Genomic DNA, 21,429 nt, shown 5'->3' with positions numbered 1-21,429 from the left:
GTGGTTTCAACGTTAGATCTCCTTTAATTACAGAGATATTATGGATATTTGGTATTACGTCAGGGGGGGCTAGCCCCCCCACATGCAATTTTCTGGTAAAGTGGTGCAGACCTATGCGATCTGGGACGTGCGTCCTGCACAATTGCACACAGCGATTGCCTTGCGGAACATTGATTTCAATGAGGTGACATCCACATGGCAATCCTAGAAAAAGGTACATGTACCTTTTCAGCGACCCATGAAGCACGGCTGTTTTAGCCAGGATCGTTTTTGTTTGCACGGGCAGAATTGTGGTGGGAAGCCGCGTGTTGCACCCAGGGCAACTGGGGTGCAATTAGAATATAATGGCACCATCGGCGCGACTGTCGGAGGTAGGTGACTCCGTGACCATCTGGCAAACCGTGGGACAAGCAAAATCGTACAAACAAAAACGCACGACAACTGCGCAAAAAAAGCTCACCAGCTAATTTGCTTAGGAGTGAACTGAGTCAAAGTAATGTTAAGCGACTGCCACAAAGGGTTAACTTCTGATATAAAATCACCAACTTTCCTGTCATTATCTGAGAGAAAATAAAACTGCAATAAAGACCTTTTATTCCTAATTACATTATGATTATTACTTTTTACCACCATGTGCGGCCTAATAAAAAACGAACAATTATCTATTAGCTTGAATGTCTTTTTACCAGAAAATTGCATATGGGGGGGGGGGGCTAGCCCCCCTATTTAATACTACCTAATATCTGTGTTTTTATGTGAAATATCTCTGTAATTATATGAGATCTAACGTTGAAACCACTTGATCTTACCGGATCTAACGAAGGCCTATTAGTCTGCATCAAATTTTACCAGAAAATTGCATGTGGGGGGGCTAGCCCCCCCTCATTAATCACTTAATAAGTCTGTAATTATGTGAGATCTAACAAAACAACTAGTTGATCATACCTGATCTAACAAATATCTTCCAAAATAGCAAATTTTTTGGTCAATTTTTTGATAAGGGGGGGCTGATGACGGGTTAGCCCCCCCTGCAAATAACTGTTAATATCTCTACTTCTGTATGAGATCTAACGCAAACAACAATTGATCTAACCTGATCTAACAAAGATCTAACCAATTGCATATGTTTTGTTCAAAAATTTTGATATGGGGGGGCTAACACGGCTGAGGTCACAATAGTTATACCCCCTTAGTGCCCCCACACAATAGTGCAAGCCCCCTTGGTGCCCCCCAACAGTAGTGCTGCCCACTTAGTGCCCTTACATAGTAGTTATGCCCCCCCCCCCACAGTAGTTATGCCTCCTTAGTGCCCCCACACAGTAGTTATGCCCCCCTTAGTGCCCTTATGGGGGCAGTGTGGATGTCATTATGAAGAAGCAGTTGGTTATTATAGGAGAAACATGGACATCTTGGTTAACATCAGGAAATCAGCCACACAATGCCCCATGTTGTTGTGAGAGCCAGTGGGTGACATCATGTGGGCATTGTACACGTCATTCTAAGGCACTGTTGGTGTTATTAGGGGGGTAGTGTGGATTTCATTATTGGGGAGCTCTATTATAGGGGCATCTCAAATTGTATTACACAGGCACCATGGCTGTTGTGATGCGAGTACTGAGGATTAATGAACTTTGTACTGTGAAGTTTTCAATAAAGTAAGAAAAAAAAATAACTAATTCATTTCCGCTCGCAGTTGCTGAGCTGGAGCGGTATACGTCACTTCCGGTTGTCAATGGGAACATGGCGGCGCCCAGGGGACACGCGTTACTGCACCGGGTGTTGGCAGAATGTCCGGTAACGAAAGCTCGGGCCTGCGAATTGCTGTTACCCCACGGGCCGGTGAAGACTCCGGTGTTTATGCCGGTGGGAACTCAGGGCACGATGAAGGGGGTGACTGCGGATCAGCTGCGGGACCTGGGCTGCCAGATCTGTCTAGGGAACACCTACCACCTGGGGATGAGGCCGGTAAGAAACGCATGGAGAGAGCACGAGTCTGAACTGTGGCATATGTTAGAGTCTGCTTTATTATTGTGCAAAGGAACTACAACTCCCAGCACTGCATACAGCCTTCTTCTGGACCTGCCCCCCACCGCTGGGCTCCGTCCCCTTCGGTCCACCCCTCTTTGCAGCACTCCAATCCTGCATGTCAACGTCGGCCGTGGCCATGTATCACTGATGTCAAGATCTCTGCTTGCTGTCAGTGAATGGGAACATGCTTGATAAGAGGCTAAAACCACAGTGACCGGACGCTGCTTGGAGGGTTTGTACAGCTGCGGCATAGATCGCATGTTACCTTTATTCCGCGGGTCGCCTCTGACAAATATTTGTCATTTTTAAATAATTTTTTTTAAAATAACGCCAAAAACTTATGTGTTGCTGTATTCTGACGCCCATAACGCGGTTGGCTGTATAAGGGCTTTTATTCCGTTTTTTTTGGTTAGGCGAGGAAAACTGGGATTTTTTTTGGGTGGATTTGATTTAAATCGCTAGTCAGTAAGGCTTGATTTACATCCTAGTTTTCTACATAAGACTAATTCTTGCTGGTGTAACGTATAATCTGCAAGTAGATGAAGATTTGTAGAATAACAACTTTTCCGATTAGGTTGATTAGGTTGATTCTGCATTCATAGGGTTGTAGACGTTAGGATTAAATGGATTCTGTCACCAGGTTTCACCCCTGTCAGGTAAACATATGCTGATGTTCAGGACGTCTTCACGATTCCTAATGTGGGCTTATAAATGTCATCTGTGGGCTTATTTAGCTAAAAAACAGCTTTCACTAACCTGTCAGTCAAACAAATAAGGTGCCTAAGGGGATGTTAATGGGTGCAAGATGCCCGCCGCACCCGCCGCCGTTCGTGCCCAGTGCCGCCTTTCCAGACTTCTGCGCCGCCTCCTAATCCTCTGTGCCACCTCTCGCTCTCCCTCCCTCCCCCCTCCTCCTGCTGTAAGATCTTGCGCATACAGGGGTTGAGCGAAGTGCCGACGCATGCGCACTTCGCTGTAAGAAGCCAAATGGAGAAGTCCGCACGGGCGCATCAGGCAGAGCCCTGTGCGCAAACGCGAGATCTTACAGCAGAAGGAGGGGGGAGGGAGAGCGAGAGGCAGCACAGAGGATTAGGAGGCGGCGCAGAAGTCCGGAAAGGCGGCGGTGGGTGCGGCGGGCATCTTGCACCCATTAACATCCCCTTGGGCACCTTATTTGTTTGACAGGTTAGTAAAAGCTGTTTTTTTAGCTAAATAAGCCCACAGATGACATTTATAAGCCCACATTAGGAATCGTGAAGACGCCCTGAACATCAGCATATGTTTAGCTGACAGGGGTGAAACCTGGTGACAGAATCCCTTTAAGGTCTTTTTCTCAACTCTGTTCATGTTATAACATTTTTGCTGTGAAGAAGAGGCCTGTGATCTCTGCTGAGTCCAATTCAGTTTTGAGAACTGCAAAAGTAAACCAAGCATCTGTGATAATATCTTGTAGGCAGAGAAACTGCCCAATAATCTTACAAAAACCTCTGGAAGAGCATGACACTGAATGGATTAATGGCATTTATTTACCAAAAAATTACACACATAGAAACATAGAATGTGTCGGCAGATAAGAACCATTTGGCCCATCTAGTCTGCCCAATATACTGAATACTATGGATAGCCCCTGGCCCTATCTTATATGAAGGATGGCCTTATGCCTATCCCATGCATGCTTAAACTCCTTCACTGTATTTGCAGCTACCACTTCTGCAGGAAGGCTATTCCATGCATCCACTACTCTCTCAGTAAAGTAATACTTCTTTATATTACTTTTAAACCTTTGCCCCTCTAATTTAAAACTGTGTCCTCTTGTGGTAGTTTTTCTTCTTTTAAATATTCTCTCCTCTTTTACAGAGTTGATTCCCTTTATGTATTTAAAAGTTTCTATCATATCCCCTCTGTCTCTTCTTTCTTCCAAGCTATACATGTTAAGGTCCTTTAACCTTTCCTGGTAAGTTTTATCCTGCAATCCATGTACTAGTTTAGTAGCTCTTCTCTGAACTCTCTACAAAGTATCAATATCCTTCTGGAGATATGGTCTCCAGTACTGAGCACAATACTCCAAATGAGGTCTCACTAGTGCTCTGTAGAGCGGCATGAGCACCTCCCTCTTTCTACTGTTAATGCCTCTCCCTATACACCCAAGCATTCTGCTAGCATTTCCTGCTGCTCTATGACATTGTCTTCCCACCTTTAAGTCTTCTGAAATAATGACCCCTAAATCCCTTTCCTCAGATACTGAGGTTAGGACTGTGTCACTGATTGTATATTCTGCTCTTGGGTTTTTACGCCCCAGGTGCATTATCTTGCACTTATCAACATTAAATTTTAGTTGCCAGATTTTTGACCATTCCTCTAGTTTTCCTAAATCTATATTTTTTCCTCAAAAAGCATTTTATATTAAAAAAAAAAATCCGATTTAAATCAAAGAAATCCTATTTTTTTTATTTTTTTTTTATCCTTGACTTTTATCTACCCTGGTAAACGGATAAAGGGCTTTTATCTTCAACTTTTGAAATATTTTTAGAAATGTTATTAAAGGGATTTTCAAATTTTTTAAATTGCTGATCGCATCCTTTAACCCATTCTTGTTTTTTTTATTTCAGGGTCCGGAGATAATGAAGAAGGTGAAAGGCCTGCACGGCTTTATGGACTGGGACCGAAACCTTCTGACGGTGCGTGTGGAGACCCAGGGGGGTTGTGATGCCCAACTGGGGGGCCCCTATGGATTACTGTGCCCTGCCTCTGTGTTAGTGTACCCATTCTCTCACCCCCGTCATATGCAGTGTGTAGCCCTATGGTGCACTCAAGGTCTGAGGCCCCAATACTGGGCCAGTTTTACCATCTCTGGTCTATTTCCTCACTTTGTTGGATCTCTGCTTGCTTCCAGTGAATGGAAACCTTCAGGTTTCCCCCCAGAGACTGATAACACTTGTATCCAGTCTAGGCGACACTCTATGAAAGGAATGCGCCAGTACCAGCATCTCTCTTCTGTGCTGATCACTGGATACAGTTGTAACAAATCCCCAGCAGGACTGGATTTCAGCTTCTGGATGTGACTTCATTCATTGACAGCACACAGAGATGTTGACAAAGGTAAGGAACTGTCTCACAGTGAGTACAGTACCCTAGGAGTCCTGAAGATTCACACATGATGTAGCAGAGCGCCCTTCCCCCAGTAATGCCTGCCTGTCCAAGAAAAAGTCATGGCTTCTGCCCTCTCCTATTGGAGCTGCTGGGAACGCTGCCACCCAAGTAGTCGCTGACCTGTATGGAGAGCAGCAGTCAGGTAGACAGCCCTAGATATGCACAGCAGCTCTACAGCGCCACCTATCGCACTCATTAGAGAATGGTTTCACCCTGAGAGTACGATGAGCTATAGATGCCGGTAATACCCCGATAATAATCCCTGCCTTGTTCTCCGGGAATAGGACAGCGGTGGCTTTCAGATGGTCTCGTTGGTGGAGCTGTCCAAGGTGACAGAAGAAGGGGTGCACTTCACGTCTCCATATGATGGGAAGGAGATTCTCCTGACTCCAGAGAAATCCATTGAGATCCAGAATGCGCTGGGTAAGTGACCTCTCATCCTCATCACTTTATATACATCGATCGGTGCGAGCCTCGTAGGAGTCGTCTACCGTAGGTCCTCGCAGTGTACGTGGAGGCGCGCTGTCCTGTCGGGTCCTCACGGCGTACGTGGAGGCGCGCTGTCCTGTCGGGTCCTCACGGCGTACGTGGAGGCGCGCTGTCCTGTCGGGTCCTCACGGCGTACGTGGAGGCGCGCTGTCCTGTCGGGTCCTCACGGCGTACGTGGAGGCGCGCTGTCCTGTCGGGTCCTCACGGCGGAGGCGCGCTGTCCTGTCGGGTCCTCACGGCGGAGGCGCGCTGTCCTGTCGGGTCCTCACGGCGGAGGCGCGCTGTCCTGTCGGGTCCTCACGGCGGAGGCGCGCTGTCCTGTCGGGTCCTCACGGCGGAGGCGCGCTGTCCTGTCGGGTCCTCACGGCGGAGGCGCGCTGTCCTGTCGGGTCCTCACGGCGGAGGCGCGCTGTCCTGTCGGGTCCTCACGGCGGAGGCGCGCTGTCCTGTCGGGTCCTCACGGCGGAGGCGCGCTGTCCTGTCGGGTCCTCACGGCGGAGGCGCGCTGTCCTGTCGGGTCCTCACGGCGGAGGCGCGCTGTCCTGTCGGGTCCTCACGGCGGAGGCGCGCTGTCCTGTCGGGTCCTCACGGCGGAGGCGCGCTGTCCTGTCGGGTCCTCACGGCGTACGCGGAGGCGCGCTGTCCTGTCGGGTCCTCACGGCGTACGCGGAGGCGCGCTGTCCTGTCGGGTCCTCACGGCGTACGCGGAGGCGCGCTGTCCTGTCGGGTCCTCACGGCGTACGCGGAGGCGCGCTGTCCTGTCGGGTCCTCACGGCGTACGCGGAGGCGCGCTGTCCTGTCGGGTCCTCACGGCGTACGCGGAGGCGCGCTGTCCTGTCGGGTCCTCACGGCGTACGCGGAGGCGCGCTGTCCTGTCGGGTCCTCACGGCGTACGCGGAGGCGCGCTGTCCTGTCGGGTCCTCACGGCGTACGCGGAGGCGCGCTGTCCTGTCGGGTCCTCACGGCGTACGCGGAGGCGCGCTGTCCTGTCGGGTCCTCACGGCGTACGCGGAGGCGCGCTGTCCTGTCGGGTCCTCACGGCGTACGCGGAGGCGCGCTGTCCTGTCGGGTCCTCACGGCGTACGCGGAGGCGCGCTGTCCTGTCGGGTCCTCACGGCGTACGCGGAGGCGCGCTGTCCTGTCGGGTCCTCACGGCGTACGCGGAGGCGCGCTGTCCTGTCGGGTCCTCACGGCGTACGCGGAGGCGCGCTGTCCTGTCGGGTCCTCACGGCGTACGCGGAGGCGCGCTGTCCTGTCGGGTCCTCACGGCGTACGCCGAGGCGCGCTGTCCTGTCGGGTCCTCACGGCGTACGCCGAGGCGCGCTGTCCTGTCGGGTCCTCACGGCGTACGCCGAGGCGCGCTGTCCTGTCGGGTCCTCACGGCGTACGCGGAGGCGCGCTGTCCTGTCGGGTCCTCACGGCGTACGCGGAGGCGCGCTGTCCTGTCGGGTCCTCACGGCGTACGCGGAGGCGCGCTGTCCTGTCGGGTCCTCACGGCGTACGCGGAGGCGCGCTGTCCTGTCGGGTCCTCACGGCGTACGCGGAGGCGCGCTGTCCTGTCGGGTCCTCACGGCGTACGCGGAGGCGCGCTGTCCTGTCGGGTCCTCACGGCGTACGCGGAGGCGCGCTGTCCTGTCGGGTCCTCACGGCGTACGCGGAGGCGCGCTGTCCTGTCGGGTCCTCACGGCGTACGCGGAGGCGCGCTGTCCTGTCGGGTCCTCACGGCGTACGCGGAGGCGCGCTGTCCTGTCGGGTCCTCACGGCGTACGCGGAGGCGCGCTGTCCTGTCGGGTCCTCACGGCGTACGCGGAGGCGCGCTGTCCTGTCGGGTCCTCACGGCGTACGCGGAGGCGCGCTGTCCTGTCGGGTCCTCACGGCGTACGCGGAGGCGCGCTGTCCTGTCGGGTCCTCACGGCGTACGCGGAGGCGCGCTGTCCTGTCGGGTCCTCACGGCGTACGCGGAGGCGCGCTGTCCTGTCGGGTCCTCACGGCGTACGCGGAGGCGCGCTGTCCTGTCAGGTATAAATACTTCTGTATTTGCATCTAATACAATTTTTTACTACAGGCAGTGAGCTATTCAATAAAATATATCTGTGTAGCGCTACCTGCTGTTCTTTTCCTTATTTATTGTCCACCTCAATGAGATGGCCGCACACGCTCAGTTTAAATTTTCAACTGCCACCAGCCATATGTTTTGTTAGAAGCTGTGGCAGTTAGCGGGAAAGATCTGCGGTAGTAAAGACACACATCCTCTGAGCTGTGATGAGAGAGCTGCAGCAGAAAGGACACACTCCTTGAGTTGTTATAAGGAGAGAGTTGTAGGGAGAACTGCAGTAGAAAGGACATCCCCTTTCCCTGAGCTGAGATAGGGAGAGAGCTGCAGCATGAAGGACACACCCTCCAGAGAAAGAACACGCCCCCTGAGCTGCCAGCTTGAAATAAATCTAGAAGAACAATTGCAGCAATGAATGGGGAGATCTCTGGACCCATGTGAGGTCCAGGGCAGGTTCTAGCTTTGTTAGAAAGAGATTGTCACGTACTGTATGATGTCTGATCTTTATTTTTTACATCGGTCATGGCATAAACCCTTTAAAGGAACAGTTCAGGCAGTACTGATGGGCTGTGGTATGCATAGTGCAGCACCAGAGGGGGCGGGGCATGACACAATGGAGGTCTATATTGTGCTGCACCTGAGCCTCTGTGGTTGGGGGGGGGGGGGGGGGGGGGGCGGCATAGAGCAGCTTCACAGGGAACACCCACCGGGCCCTGAACCCGCATCTCCACAAGGTCAGAAGATCCTGGAGGACATGCTGTAAGCAGAACCTCCCCAGACACCTCCTGAAATTAGTTTTCAGTGGACTTTCTTGACTTGCCGTATCTCAGCCTACACCTGGGGGTGTCCCCTTATTTGCCTCCTCCTTTGTCTCCTCTCTCAGGCTCTGACATCATGATGCAGCTGGATGACGTGGTGAGCAGCACCATCACTGGTCCCCGCGTGGAAGAGGCCATGTACAGGTCAGGAGGAGGCGTACACATGCATCTGTTCACGCCCTCTGTATGATTATGTGGCGGGTGATGTTCTCTGTTGTGTGACCTCAGGTCCATCCGCTGGTTAGATCGCTGCATCACCGCCAATCACAACCCGCAGAAGCAGAATCTGTTTGCCATCATTCAGGGAGGTCTGAACGCTGAGCTGCGCAAGAAGTGTCTGGATGGTAAGTAATCACCGCATGGAGGCGGCTTGTCACTCACTTACAGTATGTATCGTACCTCAGAGCTGCATTCTCTTGAAATTTCCCAGAAGTCTCTTGGCTCTTCTCATAGATTACTCTGGTGGTCACTGCTTTATTGTAGCTAAGATGTTAGGGGTGTCAAGCTTGTTGACAGTTGCCATAACCAACAGAATAGTGAGTGCAGCTCTGGAGGATAAAACGGGATGTAACTCGGGATCAGTACAGGATAAGTAATGTAATGTATGTACACAGTGACTCCACCACCAGAATAGGGAGTGCAGATCTGGAGTATAATACAGGATGTAACTCAGGATCAGTACAGGATAAGTAATGTATGTACACAGAGACTCCACCAGCAGAATAGTGAGTGCAGCTCTGGAGTATAATACAGGATGTAACTCAGGATCAGTACAGGATAAGTAATGTATGTACACAGTGACTCCACCACCAGAATAGTAAGTGCAGCTCTGGAGGATAAAACAGGATGTAACTCAGGATCAGTACAGGATAAGTAATGTAATGTACACAGTGACTGCACCACCAGAATAGTGAGTGCAGCTCTGGAGTATAATACAGGATGTAACTCAGGATCAGTACAGGATATGTAATGTATGTATACAGTGACTCCACCAGCAGAATAGTAAGTGCAGCTCTGGAGTATAATACAGGATGTAACTCAGGATCAGTACAGGATAAGTAATGTATGTACACAGTGACTCCACCAGCAGAAGAGTGAGTGCAGCTCTGGAGTATAATACAGGATCAGTACACAGTGAATCCACCAGCAGAATAGTGAGTACAGCTGTGGAGTATAATACAGGATCAGTACACAGTGAATCCACCAGCAGAATAGTGAGTGCAGCTCTGCAGTATAATACAGGATCAGTACACAGTGAATCCACCAGCAGAATAGTGAGTGCAGCTCTGCAGTATAATACAGGATCAGTACACAGTGACTCCACCAGCAGAATAGTGAGTGCAGCTCTGGACTATAATACAGGATGTAACTCAGGATCAGTAGAAGATAAGTAATGTATGTACACAGTGACTCCACCAGCAGAATAGTGAGTGCAGCTCTGGAGTATAATACAGGATCCGTACACAGTGACTTTTTAAAATGTAGGGGTTGTTATTTATCTGCTAAATGTTGCTTACAATGAAGAGCTTTCTCTGGTGATAATTTATTCTGGTTGAGGCAAAAATCTCTGAAGACTTCACACATAGGGAATAATTTTAAAAGAAGAAATGTTTGGAATTTTTGACAATTTCTGTGGGATTTTTTTGTTGAACATTTTAAGAAATGGAAAAAATGATGATGCTTCAGTCACGTGTCCTTCCAATGAGCGTCTGCTGAAGTGAATCTAACATGCTGAGAAATCAATTACATAGACATCTGCTGTTCTAATTAGTCGGATATGGTCATGTTTGCTCATAAAGTGGAACAAAACTAATTAGTGTCCTCCATGTTTTCCCCCAGTCCTAAAGGGAATATCCCTTGTTCAGCATTATTTTCTGTGTTTTTTTTTTTTTTTTATGAATCTAAATACTCTCATTGACAAAAATTATCCCGCACTGAGATGGACTGGAGTGAAGCTTTCTCTGCGTGACTGTAATGATGTCTGGAAGTGATTACAGTGTTAGAGCGAAAGGAGGCTCTAGGACCCTGTTGTGCCACTTGTAGCCTGGGTACAAGATGAGATACGGCCTCCAGCCTGGGTACAAGGTGAGATACGGTTGGGTATGAAGGCATACAGGTTTCCTGGTTCCTGCGACACATTTGCCCACAGATGTTACAGCCTGTAGATCCTGGACACTCGTAGGTGGGTGAAGCTGGCATCCCAGCTGGTCTCCTAAATGCTCGATTGGCAATAAATCTGGGGACCGGGCAGCCAAGGAAGTGTTGTAATCTGGAGGAGACATTCCTGGGAAACCCTTGCTGTGTGTGGGTGAGCATTATCCTGCCAGTTGGAAGCTCTGCCATGAGAGGAGCACATGTGGCGGCAGGATGTCCTGCACATATCACTGAGATGTTAGTGTCCCTCGTATAACCACTATGGGTGACCGACCGTCTTATGTGATGGCTCCACAGATCATCATACAGCAGTATTTGGGGCAATGTGTCACTGCACAGCAATGGCAGAACTGAGGTACTTACCACGAGATCTCCATACTCAGACCTGACCGTCATGGGATCCCAAATAGAACTTGAATTTCTCACTAAAGACCATATGGTTCCAGTCCGTAGTAGTCCGGGTTTCTCGTTCACGACACCACTGCAAACAAAGGAGACTGAGGTTGGCTGTCAATGGCAGGACACATAATGGGCACTGTGACACCAAATTTCCTTCTGCTAAGCGCCTGGAAATGGTCCGGGCAGATACAGGAATGTGTAATGAATGGACCACTTGTGTCTGGATGGTGGACAACGAAACTGTGCTCGTCGGTGGATAAAATGATCCTCTCTACTGGTGGTCTGTCTGGAACCTCTTCCCCATGTGTGCATGTCCTCACGTAGGCAGAGCATTATCTGTCCTGTAGAAGTCTATGGGGATGGTACAGTATATGTCTTGATACCACCTGGGCATATTTGGCTATTGTGATGTAAATGGAGCTCTTAAGGGATTTTCCAGTTTTTAGATATTGATGACCTTGCCTCAGGATAGTATAAATGTGTAGAGTGAATCTCTAAATCGCACATCCTCTTGCCTATGCTTCTGATATACAACTGTTTATGAATTATCAGCATTTCTTATGATAAAACAAGGCTATACAGCGATGCTATCAATCATTTGCTGTGCACTATAAAGAGACAATTAGTATACAGTTTGATCAAAGCGCATAGGCCCACTTACCGCGACAAGGGTGTCTCTAGTTTAAGTGGGAACCTACTCTAACCATGGCGCAGAGCCGTGCGGCGACCATCACGCCTCCACACCGCTCCAGCAGGCAATGGGATCCGGCAGCCGCATAGCAGCCCCACTGTACAGTGTGGCCACCTGGGCCCCGGGTCCCATCACTCCACCAGCACGGCACAGAAGCAGAGACGGCCGCCGTCCAGCGCCGCATGTGAACTGGTGCAAATGGCTCACCTGTTCACAGCCTCTCAGGAACTCCAACTGAGATGTGGTAGGAATTTACCGGATCCCGTTGCCTGCTGGAGCGATGTGGAGGCGTGATGGTCGCCGCACGGCTCTGCGCCATGGTTAGAGTAGGTTCCCACTTAAACTAGAGACACCCTTGTCGCGGTAAGTGGGCCTATGCGCTTTGATCAAACTGTATACTAATTGTCTCTTTATAGTGCACAGCAAATGATTGATAGCATCGCTAGATAGCCATGTTTTATCATAAGAAATGCTGATAATTCATAAACAGTTGCATATCAGAAGCATAGGCAAGAGGATGTGCGATTTAGAGATTCACTCTACACATTTATACTTGCCTCAGGATAGGTCGTCGATATCAGATCTGTGGGTAGACCTGGCATCTCCATCAATTGGCTGTTTTTAGCAGGCGCAAGAGCCAGAAGTGGGGAGATCGTTCCACTGTTTAATGGTCGTGCAGCTCAGCTGCTATCCACAGCCGATTGGTTGGAGTGCCAGGTGTCTGATCCCCTGAGAAAAGGTCATCAATATCTAAAGTGCAAAAACACAATCTGGCACAATAGAAAACGGATCTGTCCCCCATTGACTTTCAACGGTGTTCAAGACGAATATAGAAGACACAATACAACCGGATCCGTTCATGACAGATGCATGCGTTTGTATTATTGTAACGGAAGCGTTTTTTCAGATCCATGACGGATCTGCAAAAAACGCTAGTGTGAAAGTAGCCTAACGCAGTGCCCATTCACATCTGTTGGTTGTAGGACAGGACAGGTCCTCCAGCCATTCTACACTCGGGATCCTTAAGGGAGGACGCCTCTAATAACTAGAATTCACTAATGGGGTGTATGGAAATGGGGTTTACAAACTGGAGAACATCTTCAAGGTTGGCATAGACAGGAACATGACTCCACCTCTGCTAGTTGGTTAGATGTCTACCTTTACTTGAAGCACATGAGTGGGAAACATTGAGCTTGTATTGTCTCCTCCCATCTTGGCCGGATCTTTTGTCTTGAGCCTTACAGGGATCAGATTTTCTTCTGTAAGACATGTGAGAGATAGGCTTTATATCTCTCTATATATAATGTGAACATTCTGTAGTACACATTTTTGTCCACTAGATGGCCGCAAACCAGATGTATGAGCCACATGTGCATTCCTTTGTCTTAAGATCACTAGGGGAGGAGGAAAGGGGGGGGGGGGGTTAGGTTGCAGTTTTCAAATCTATCTATGAACTCGGAGTTGAAGTTGCGGAAACCACTCCTTTCAGGTTAAGGAGCCAATAGTCTCTTCTTAAGGAACACTCTTTTGTGATGTCATGTCTGCTATTTAAGTCAATGTAACTTGAATAAAGGGTCTCTCTCCTCTTCTGGCTCAGGGGGATGAGAAGATGCTTTTATGAAACCAACTTGTGTGTCTGGTCTCATTATGAAAGCAGTATGGTATACACATACTTATACTTCTAATTGATTTGGCACCACACAAAGAAGATGAGAATCGCATCAATTGCGATAACAGACTTTACTTCAAACCTAAAATGTCTCTCTGTAAGTAATCCTCTAATTCCCTCTTCTAGAGATGACCAAGCGAGATGTTCCTGGCTTTGCCATTGGTGGCCTGAGTGGAGGTGAGGAGAAGGACCACTTTTGGCGGATGGTGACCCTCAGCACTGACTACTTACCCAAGGACAAACCTCGCTACCTTATGGGAGTTGGGTAAGGTGCTAAGAAGATGTAGGAACATGGGCCTTTAAGAAAGACAGCTTGCAGAATTCAACTAAAGAGTCCCTGAGTTGTCTCTGACCTATCAAATGTTTTTGAAAAGTCATTAACCCTTTTAAGGGGTTATACAGGGCTTCATTGGTTGATTTATAAGGACAGACTGTATATGGTTGGATGGGGGCTGATTTCTGCCAACCAGCACAACAAAGGTTCCTGCCAATGCTTGAGTGTTTACTTGGACACAGCGCCCTACATGTGGTTGTGGCTGTGCCTGGTACTGCAACTCAGTCCCCTTTTGCATGCGCATGAACTGCATTCCCAGGTACAACCATCCATAGGGACGAGCCACTGTGCCTATGCCAACCAAGCGAGTGACAGGGCTCTAGCAGGATCAGTTTTTCTCTTTGGGGGTCGGACCCCCTGGATCAAATGTTGATGGCCTTTTCTGGAAAGGCCTTTTAACTACTTTCTACTTTTTTCCATTTTTGATCTTGATTCACCTCATTTTGAGGGTCATGTTTTTGAATGCCCTCATCGTTTTGGGTCTGTACTTTTCCGATGGTCGTGGATGGAGCCTGACGTTTGACCTGTCGTTGGGTTGTGTAAGGGGGGAGTAGTACTTCTGGCTGTCTGTAGACTTCAGCTCTGCGTGTGATCTCATCGGAAGTGGAAGCAGACTTTTTTAATGCGGCTTCCACTCATATGCCGCAATGAAATCCACATTTATTTTGCTTCCCGTTGATTTCTTCCGTAGGTGTCTCCTCCTCGGATGAGACGTGACACGTCAGTTCTTGATGCATCAGGTAGCCACATGGGGATTTAGCCCACACTGCGGAATGGCAAATTGCAAATCCATAGCAGAATCTGAGGGTCAGGTTCAGATTTCCACTGCAGATTCCACATTTTCCTTGTAGACCTTCTGTATTCTTGTATGATGTCCTTTGTCCTATCTTTTTCACACTTTCTTCTTAAATTACTCTTCATACTAAACTTTGGGGGCTGCATGTGTAGCCAATTTTAGTAAATGTCCTACATTTTGTAGTTTGCTGAAAGATGGTAACTGTGAAGGTCTTGATTAGGGAAGAGCGAATCGACTTTGGATGAAACATCCGAAGTTAATTCGCATAAAACTTCGTTCTAATACTGTACGAAGCAGGCGCTCCGTACAGTATTAGAATGTATTGGCTCCGATTAGCCGAAGTTATTCTGTACCTTGGAACCGAACCAGAGTTTGGGAAATGTCGTTTTTTTACAGTGGAAATTAATTAATAAAGTCTCGCGAGACTTCGCAAAGCAATAACTTCGGCTCATCGGAGTCAATACTCCGTACAGTATCAGAACGAAGTTTTATGCGACTCGACTTCTTCAGATGTTTCATCCGAAGTTGATTCGCCCATCCCTAGTCTTGATACTGAGCCCCATCAAACCTTAGAATGAAGGGGCCTTCGGCAGTCCCATCGGTCCTCCTCGGTCTCGCCATCACTGGGATCTCTCCAACGTCAGGGCGGTTTTATCCATTATCCTGCTTAGTTAACGGTTTTTCTTTCTCTTTCAGATACGCCACAGATCTGGTGGTTTGCGTGGCTCTTGGGTGTGACATGTTTGACTGTGTCTTCCCCACTAGAACGGCCGTAAGTATCTTGTAAGCGCGATGTGACAGGGCGGCCCTTTGAAACATACCCATAACACATTTGGCCTTCATGGCATGTGGACCGCCCTCGCAGACCATTTCCAAAGTAAACTGTGACGCATCAAGAGAAGTAGTAGTATAATTCCAGGCTCTTCTTTGGGTATTATGCAGTTCCGTCCCAGGCAAAATTGATTTCTATTAAAACCCAAGTGGGAGGAGAAGCTAGCTACTGCCTCCCTCACGGACATATCCGTTATACTACACTTCCCGACATGTCTTTAAATTACAAAACCTTTTATAACCTTGATGGTCGTAAGTTAGGATGAAGAGTCCCATCTTCCTGCCCCAAACCATCCGGTCACTGAAAATGGGAGTCACTATGTGACAGAAAAAGCTGCTCCTTGAGACTGTGATTGGAAGGTAGGAGCTAAAAATTGAGGAGCACGTCAAATGTTTAGTTTTCTTGGCTAGAGATACTCTTTTTTTAGTACCCCCCTAGTGACGAGAAGTTTAATGCAAGTACTCCCAAGGAAGCGAACAGTGATACATGTTAGCCAAATGAGGCTATTCTCCCGCCGCTGTCATAGGTTCTGTCCTAAGCCTCTGGCAGAAGTTTCTTCAGATTTGACAGAAGGAACAGCGCGAATCTTCCTGTCGTCATGACAGACACCATATTAGGATCCGTGATGAATATCACTTTTTAAATTATCTTCTGTACTACCAAACATACAGGAGAATACCACGCTACATACCTCTTACATGTACTGACGTCTCCTCTGATGTTCTCTTTCCTCATCTTCTCCATTCCGACCAGACCGCCATGGTGACTTAATTCAAGCAGTTCTTGTCTCTGGAGAGTTTGACACGCAAACATTTTAGTTTCCTACTTTTCCATCTTCCTCCCCACGTTCTGCAACCCCCAATACTATACTGCAGCTGATCCCCCCCCCCCCCCCTGAAAATACAGGTACCACTTAGATAGTGCCCCTTTAATAATTATTTACACACAGCTCCCTAAAAAAATAACTGCGCCCAGCAAATAGTGTCTCTGGCACTTATACTGCCGTAAACATAATGTCCTCCTAAGCTGAGTGTTCAGTGTCCCCCATAGTAATGTCCCCCATTGTGCCCCTTCACCATGGTCGCCCAGTAGTAATAAAGCCCGATGTGGTGCAGGACACAGGCTTTTTTCGAGCTGCATCCTGAGCCATATGTAGCCCTCCTCAGTTGGCACCACTTGCATAGGCTTCAGGCCTAGTGCCTGTAGCCTATCGACATGAATGACGGGACAGGGTGGTATCACTCCTGTGCCCTGCTGCAGCATTCAACTGTATTGCTTTCATGCAGAACAGCATAGCTGCTGCAGAACCTTATAAGGCTACTTTCACAATGGCGTTCGGTGCAGATCCGTCATGTGTGCCAGGCTGCCCAGAGGCAACGACAAGCTGTCCTCTGTGGGAGGTGTATCGTGTGTGTCCTCTGTATCCCCCCCAGCCACGCACCAGTGATGGCCATGAGCTGGTCTGGGTGCCACCCTGCTGTGAACACGGTTCCTCCTCCTCATCCTTCACCTCGTCATCCTCCAGAACTGTGCCCTGGCTGGACAATTGTGTACCTGGCGTTTGTGGGTGCAGGAACCCACCCTCGGAGCCACTTGCTAATGACTGGCCTGAAACCCTATGAAATGATCTCTTTTCCTCCTTCTCCTCCTGTGCCACATCGTCTTCCATCATCGCCCCAAGCGTTTTTTTAAGGAGGCATAGAAGTGGCACTGGCCATGTTGGTGGAGTACTCAAAACAGCACAACAAGGAACACAGGTCTCGCATGGAGGCCCAGTCATTGGTGGTGAAGTGGTGCTGTTCCGCAGAGCGACTGACCCGTGCGTGCTGCAGCTGAAACTCCACTATGGCCTGCTGCTGCTCGCACAGTCTGTCCAGCACCTCTTCCGCTGAACTACACAGGTCACTCGCATGACCTTGATTCCATGTGGGGTCGAGGACCTCATCATCCTCCAGATCATCTTCCACCCAGTCTTCACCGCTGACCTCCTTGTCGGTCTGCACACTGTAGAAAGCCACAGAAGTTGGCACCTGTGTTTCGTCATCATCCGAGACGTGCTGCGATGGTCCTCCCATGTACTCATCTTGAAAAATAAGTGTTTGGGCATCGGTGCACTCAATCTCTTCCTCTTCTGGGGCAGGGCTAGGTGGATGGCCCTGGGAAACCCTGCTAGCAGAGTCATCAAAAATCAGAAGAGACTGCTGCATGACTTGGGGCTCAGACTGCTTGGCTGATTTGCAAGGGGGTGAGGTGAAAGACTGATGGACATCGGCTGCAGGTGCCAACTCTGATCTTTCAGCAGGAGACTGGGTGGGAGACAATGTGAAGGAACTGGATCCACTGTCAGCAACTCAATCTACTATCGCCTGTACTTGTTCTGACCTCACCATTCGTAGAGCATTAGGCCCGACCAAATACCGCTGCAGGTTCTGTCGCCTACTCGCACCTGAGGAAGATGTTTCATGTAGCTGGCACAGATCGACCACGTCCACTCCCTGCAACAGGAGCTCCACCAGCAGCACCACGACCGGGGCCACGTCCCTTATTCGACGCTCTTCTCATTCTTTTCAAATTTAGGATCTTGCCCAAAATGGGTGTTTTTGTTAATAACAGAATAGAACAGCAGTATCTAACACGTGTATCTCACACTGACAGATGCAGCAAACGCCGCAAATTTAGTATTTTGCCCAAGAATATTATTGCAATATTTCAAGCTTTTAATTTACACTGACAAATGCTGCAAAGGCCCCAAATGTAGGGTCTTGCAAAAAATGGGTGATTATTATATTTTTTTTTTGCCGCAGAACATCATAATACACACCTCAGCTGCCGCAGAACCTCCTAATACACACCTCAGCTGCTGCAGAACATCATAATGCACACCTCAGCTGCCGCAGAACCTCCTAATACACACCTCAGCTGCCGCAGAACCTCATAATACACACCTCAGCTGCTGCAGAACATCATAATGCACACCTCAGCTGCCGGAGAACCTCATAATGCACACCTCAGCTGCCGCAGAAACTCCTAATACACACCTCAGCTGCTGCAGAACATCATAATGCACACCTCAGCTGCCGCAGAACATCATAATACACACCTCAGCTGCCGCAGAACCTCATAATACACACCTCAGCTGCTGCAGAACATCATAATGCACACCTCAGCTGCCGCAGAACCTCCTAATACACACCTCAGCTGCCGGAGAACCTCCTAATGCACACCTCAGCTGCTGCAGAACATCATAATGCACACCTCAGCTGCCGGAGAACCTCATAATGCACACCTCAGCTGCCGCAGAAACTCCTAATACACACCTCAGCTGCCGGAGAACCTCCTAATACACACCTCAGCTGCTGCAGAACATCATAATGCACACCTCAGCTGCCGCAGAACATCATAATACACACCTCAGCTGCCGCAGAACCTCATAATACACACCTCAGCTGCTGCAGAACATCATAATGCACACCTCAGCTGCCGCAGAACCTCCTAATACACACCTCAGCTGCCGGAGAACCTCCTAATGCACACCTCAGCTGCCGGAGAACCTCCTAATACACACCTCAGCTGCCGGAGAACCTCCTAATACACACCTCAGCTGCCGGAGAACCTCCTAATACACACCTCAGCTGCCGGAGAACCTCCTAATACACACCTCAGCTGCCGGAGAACCTCCTAATACACACCTCAGCTGCTGCAGAACCTCATAATACACACCTCAGCTGAACTTTTAAGAAAAGGATGAGGTAATTTCCAAACCGATCTGTACTGGATAGGAAGCCCCTCCATACTCTTTCTCTTCAGCTGAGCTGCACCTCCGGTTCCTGCACATCCAGGGAATCGGCGCTTCATTTGCAGGGTTGTTGGTGGTCTTAGAGGTCGGACCCCACCAGTCATAAAGTGCTGGCAATAACTGATTATTATATCATGTAAATATGTCATTTTTTTTCCTAATATTTTTTACCTGTAGAGATTTGGGTCGGCGTTGGTTCCGTGGGGTTCTCTCCAGATAAAGAGCAAACAGTTTGCCAAAGACTTCACTCCCATAGACAAGGACTGTAAATGCCCGACATGTCAGAGGTGAGATCTTCTGCAGTAGTGATCTATGGAAATGGCAGCATGAAGGTCAATGTCTCTAATCTGCTGATTTTCTTTATAGATATTCCCGCGCTTACATCCATGCTCTCTTTAAAAGTGATACCGCAGCGATGCATCACATCACTATCCATAATATAGCTTACCAGGTATGTGGAGACCCGCGCTTATACAGTATGTGATATGGAGTCTGCCCCTCCTACCACAGGGTGATACAGGAGGGAGGAGCTATGTGACATGGAGTCTGCTCCTCCCACCACAGGGTGATACAGACAGGAGGGAGGAGCTATGTGACATGGAGTCTGCTCCTCCCACCACAGGGTGATACAGACAGGAGGGAGGAGCTATGTGACATGGAGTCTGCTCCTCCCACCACAGGGTGATACAGACAGGAGGGAGGAGCTATGTGACATGGAGTCTGCTCCTCCCACCACAGGGTGATACAGGAGGGAGGAGCTATGTGACATGGAGTCTGCTCCTCCCACCACAGGGTGATACAGGAGGGAGGAGCTATGTGACGTGTATGCTCCTCCCAACTCGGGGTGACAGGAGGGAGGAGCTATGTGAAATGGAGTCTGCTCCTCCCACCACAGGGTGATACAGGAGGGAGGAGCTATGTGACGTGTATGCTCCTCCCAACTCAGGGTGACAGGAGGGAGGAGCTATGTGACATGGAGTCTGCTCCTCCCACCACAGGGTGACACAGACAGAAGGGAGAAGCTATGTGACATGGAGTCTGCTCCTCCCAACACAGGGTGAGAGCAGGGGGAGCTATGTTATGTGGAGTTTGCTCCTCCCAGCACAGGGTGACATAGATAGGAGGGAGGAGCTTTGTGACTATATCTGCCCCTCCCACCACAGGGTGACCTAACCTGTTTTCTCCTTTCTCCCTCCAGTTGAATCTGATGCTCTCGGTGCGGGATAGCATTCTGAATGGACGCTTCCCACAGTTTGTGCAGGATTTCATGAGGACCATGTATGGCACAAAGGACAAGTACCCACAGTGGGCCGTAGATGCCCTACAGTCCGTCAGCATCACCTTAGAGTGACGCCCATATATAAAGACCCACATTCCTTCTCCTGGATCCCAGTGCCCACCCGCAAGGCTTGACGATGCCATCACTTGAGCAGATATGCCAGTGGAGCGTTGCTCAGTACTGCAGTGATGGCAGCAGGCTCCGACGGAGGGCTTCTCTGCGAGAAAGCTGGGTTACAGTCAATATGGCTGCCTGGATAGCACCCCGCTTTCTCAGAAACGGACGACCTGAAGGACTTGGAGGCTGTTTGAGGTCATAGTGATCACAATTACATGAAGAGCTTTACTTTCTCACTACATCCCCTATCCACCCGCTGTGCCCAGGCTGGAGAGGGTTAATTCTCTATTTTATAACTTTTAATCTGATCACAATTTTAATATTTTTTACAATAAAACAGTTGGTGTCTGCATGCGCCAGTTCTGTCTTTTAGGACATTGTATGATACTGACCAGAGGTTGGAAGGTCTTCTGTATACACTGCAGTATGTACCAGTTGGCATTGGGGCCCCCACACTTGGGGTTGGTGGGGTCAATTGGAGGCAGGCAGGGTCACAAACGGTTAACTTGATGCACCAAAGTTCCCCCACAGAAAATTGGTGCCCCGTGTTTCTGCCCTCCACAAAGTACAGTTCCCTCTTTTTGCCCTCTGCATATTACTAGTGCCCCCTTTGTGCCCTTCACACAATACTAGTGCCCCCTTTGTGCTCCACACAGTACTAGTGCCCTCCACGCAGTACTAACGTCCTCTACACGTTACTAGGGCCCTATTTGGCAGCTGAAGGATGTTGGTGCCATGTTCATATGTGTCCGCATAGCTTAGAAACATGATGTTTTAAAGGATAACTGTCATATTTTCATAAAAAAAATCATTTTTAGCATATG

The 21,429-nt window shown here is 49.3% G+C and overlaps 1 protein-coding gene across 1 annotated transcript; it reads left to right on the top strand.

Annotated features, from left to right (window-relative positions):
• Window positions 1-1,739: 1,739 nt before the first annotated feature.
• Window positions 1,740-20,951, top strand: QTRT1 (queuine tRNA-ribosyltransferase catalytic subunit 1). The gene is made up of 10 exons (XM_040414958.1): window positions 1,740-1,965; window positions 4,638-4,706; window positions 5,463-5,601; window positions 8,604-8,682; window positions 8,767-8,882; window positions 13,578-13,716; window positions 15,278-15,353; window positions 19,387-19,496; window positions 19,576-19,660; window positions 20,408-20,951. Exons 1-10 carry the CDS (start codon window positions 1,741-1,743, stop codon window positions 20,558-20,560), a joined length of 1,191 nt encoding a protein of 396 aa, XP_040270892.1. The 5' UTR covers window position 1,740; the 3' UTR covers window positions 20,561-20,951.
• Window positions 20,952-21,429: the final 478 nt, after the last annotated feature.

Source organism: Bufo bufo, chromosome 1 (assembly GCF_905171765.1).
Source record: "Bufo bufo chromosome 1, aBufBuf1.1, whole genome shotgun sequence".
Lineage (NCBI taxonomy): Eukaryota > Metazoa > Chordata > Amphibia > Anura > Bufonidae > Bufo > Bufo bufo.
The sequence above is the reverse complement of the archived record's forward strand: the minus strand, read 5'-3'. Positions and strand labels throughout refer to the sequence as shown.

Coding starts and splice junctions, on each gene's coding strand:
- QTRT1 (XM_040414958.1), top strand. CDS start 1,741: ATGGCGGCGCCCAGGGGACACGCGTTACTGCACCGGGTGTTGGCAGAA. Junction 4,707..5,462: donor GGGACCGAAACCTTCTGACG/GTGCGTGTGGAG, acceptor CTCCGGGAATAG/GACAGCGGTGGCTTTCAGAT. Junction 19,497..19,575: donor AAATGCCCGACATGTCAGAG/GTGAGATCTTCT, acceptor TTTTCTTTATAG/ATATTCCCGCGCTTACATCC.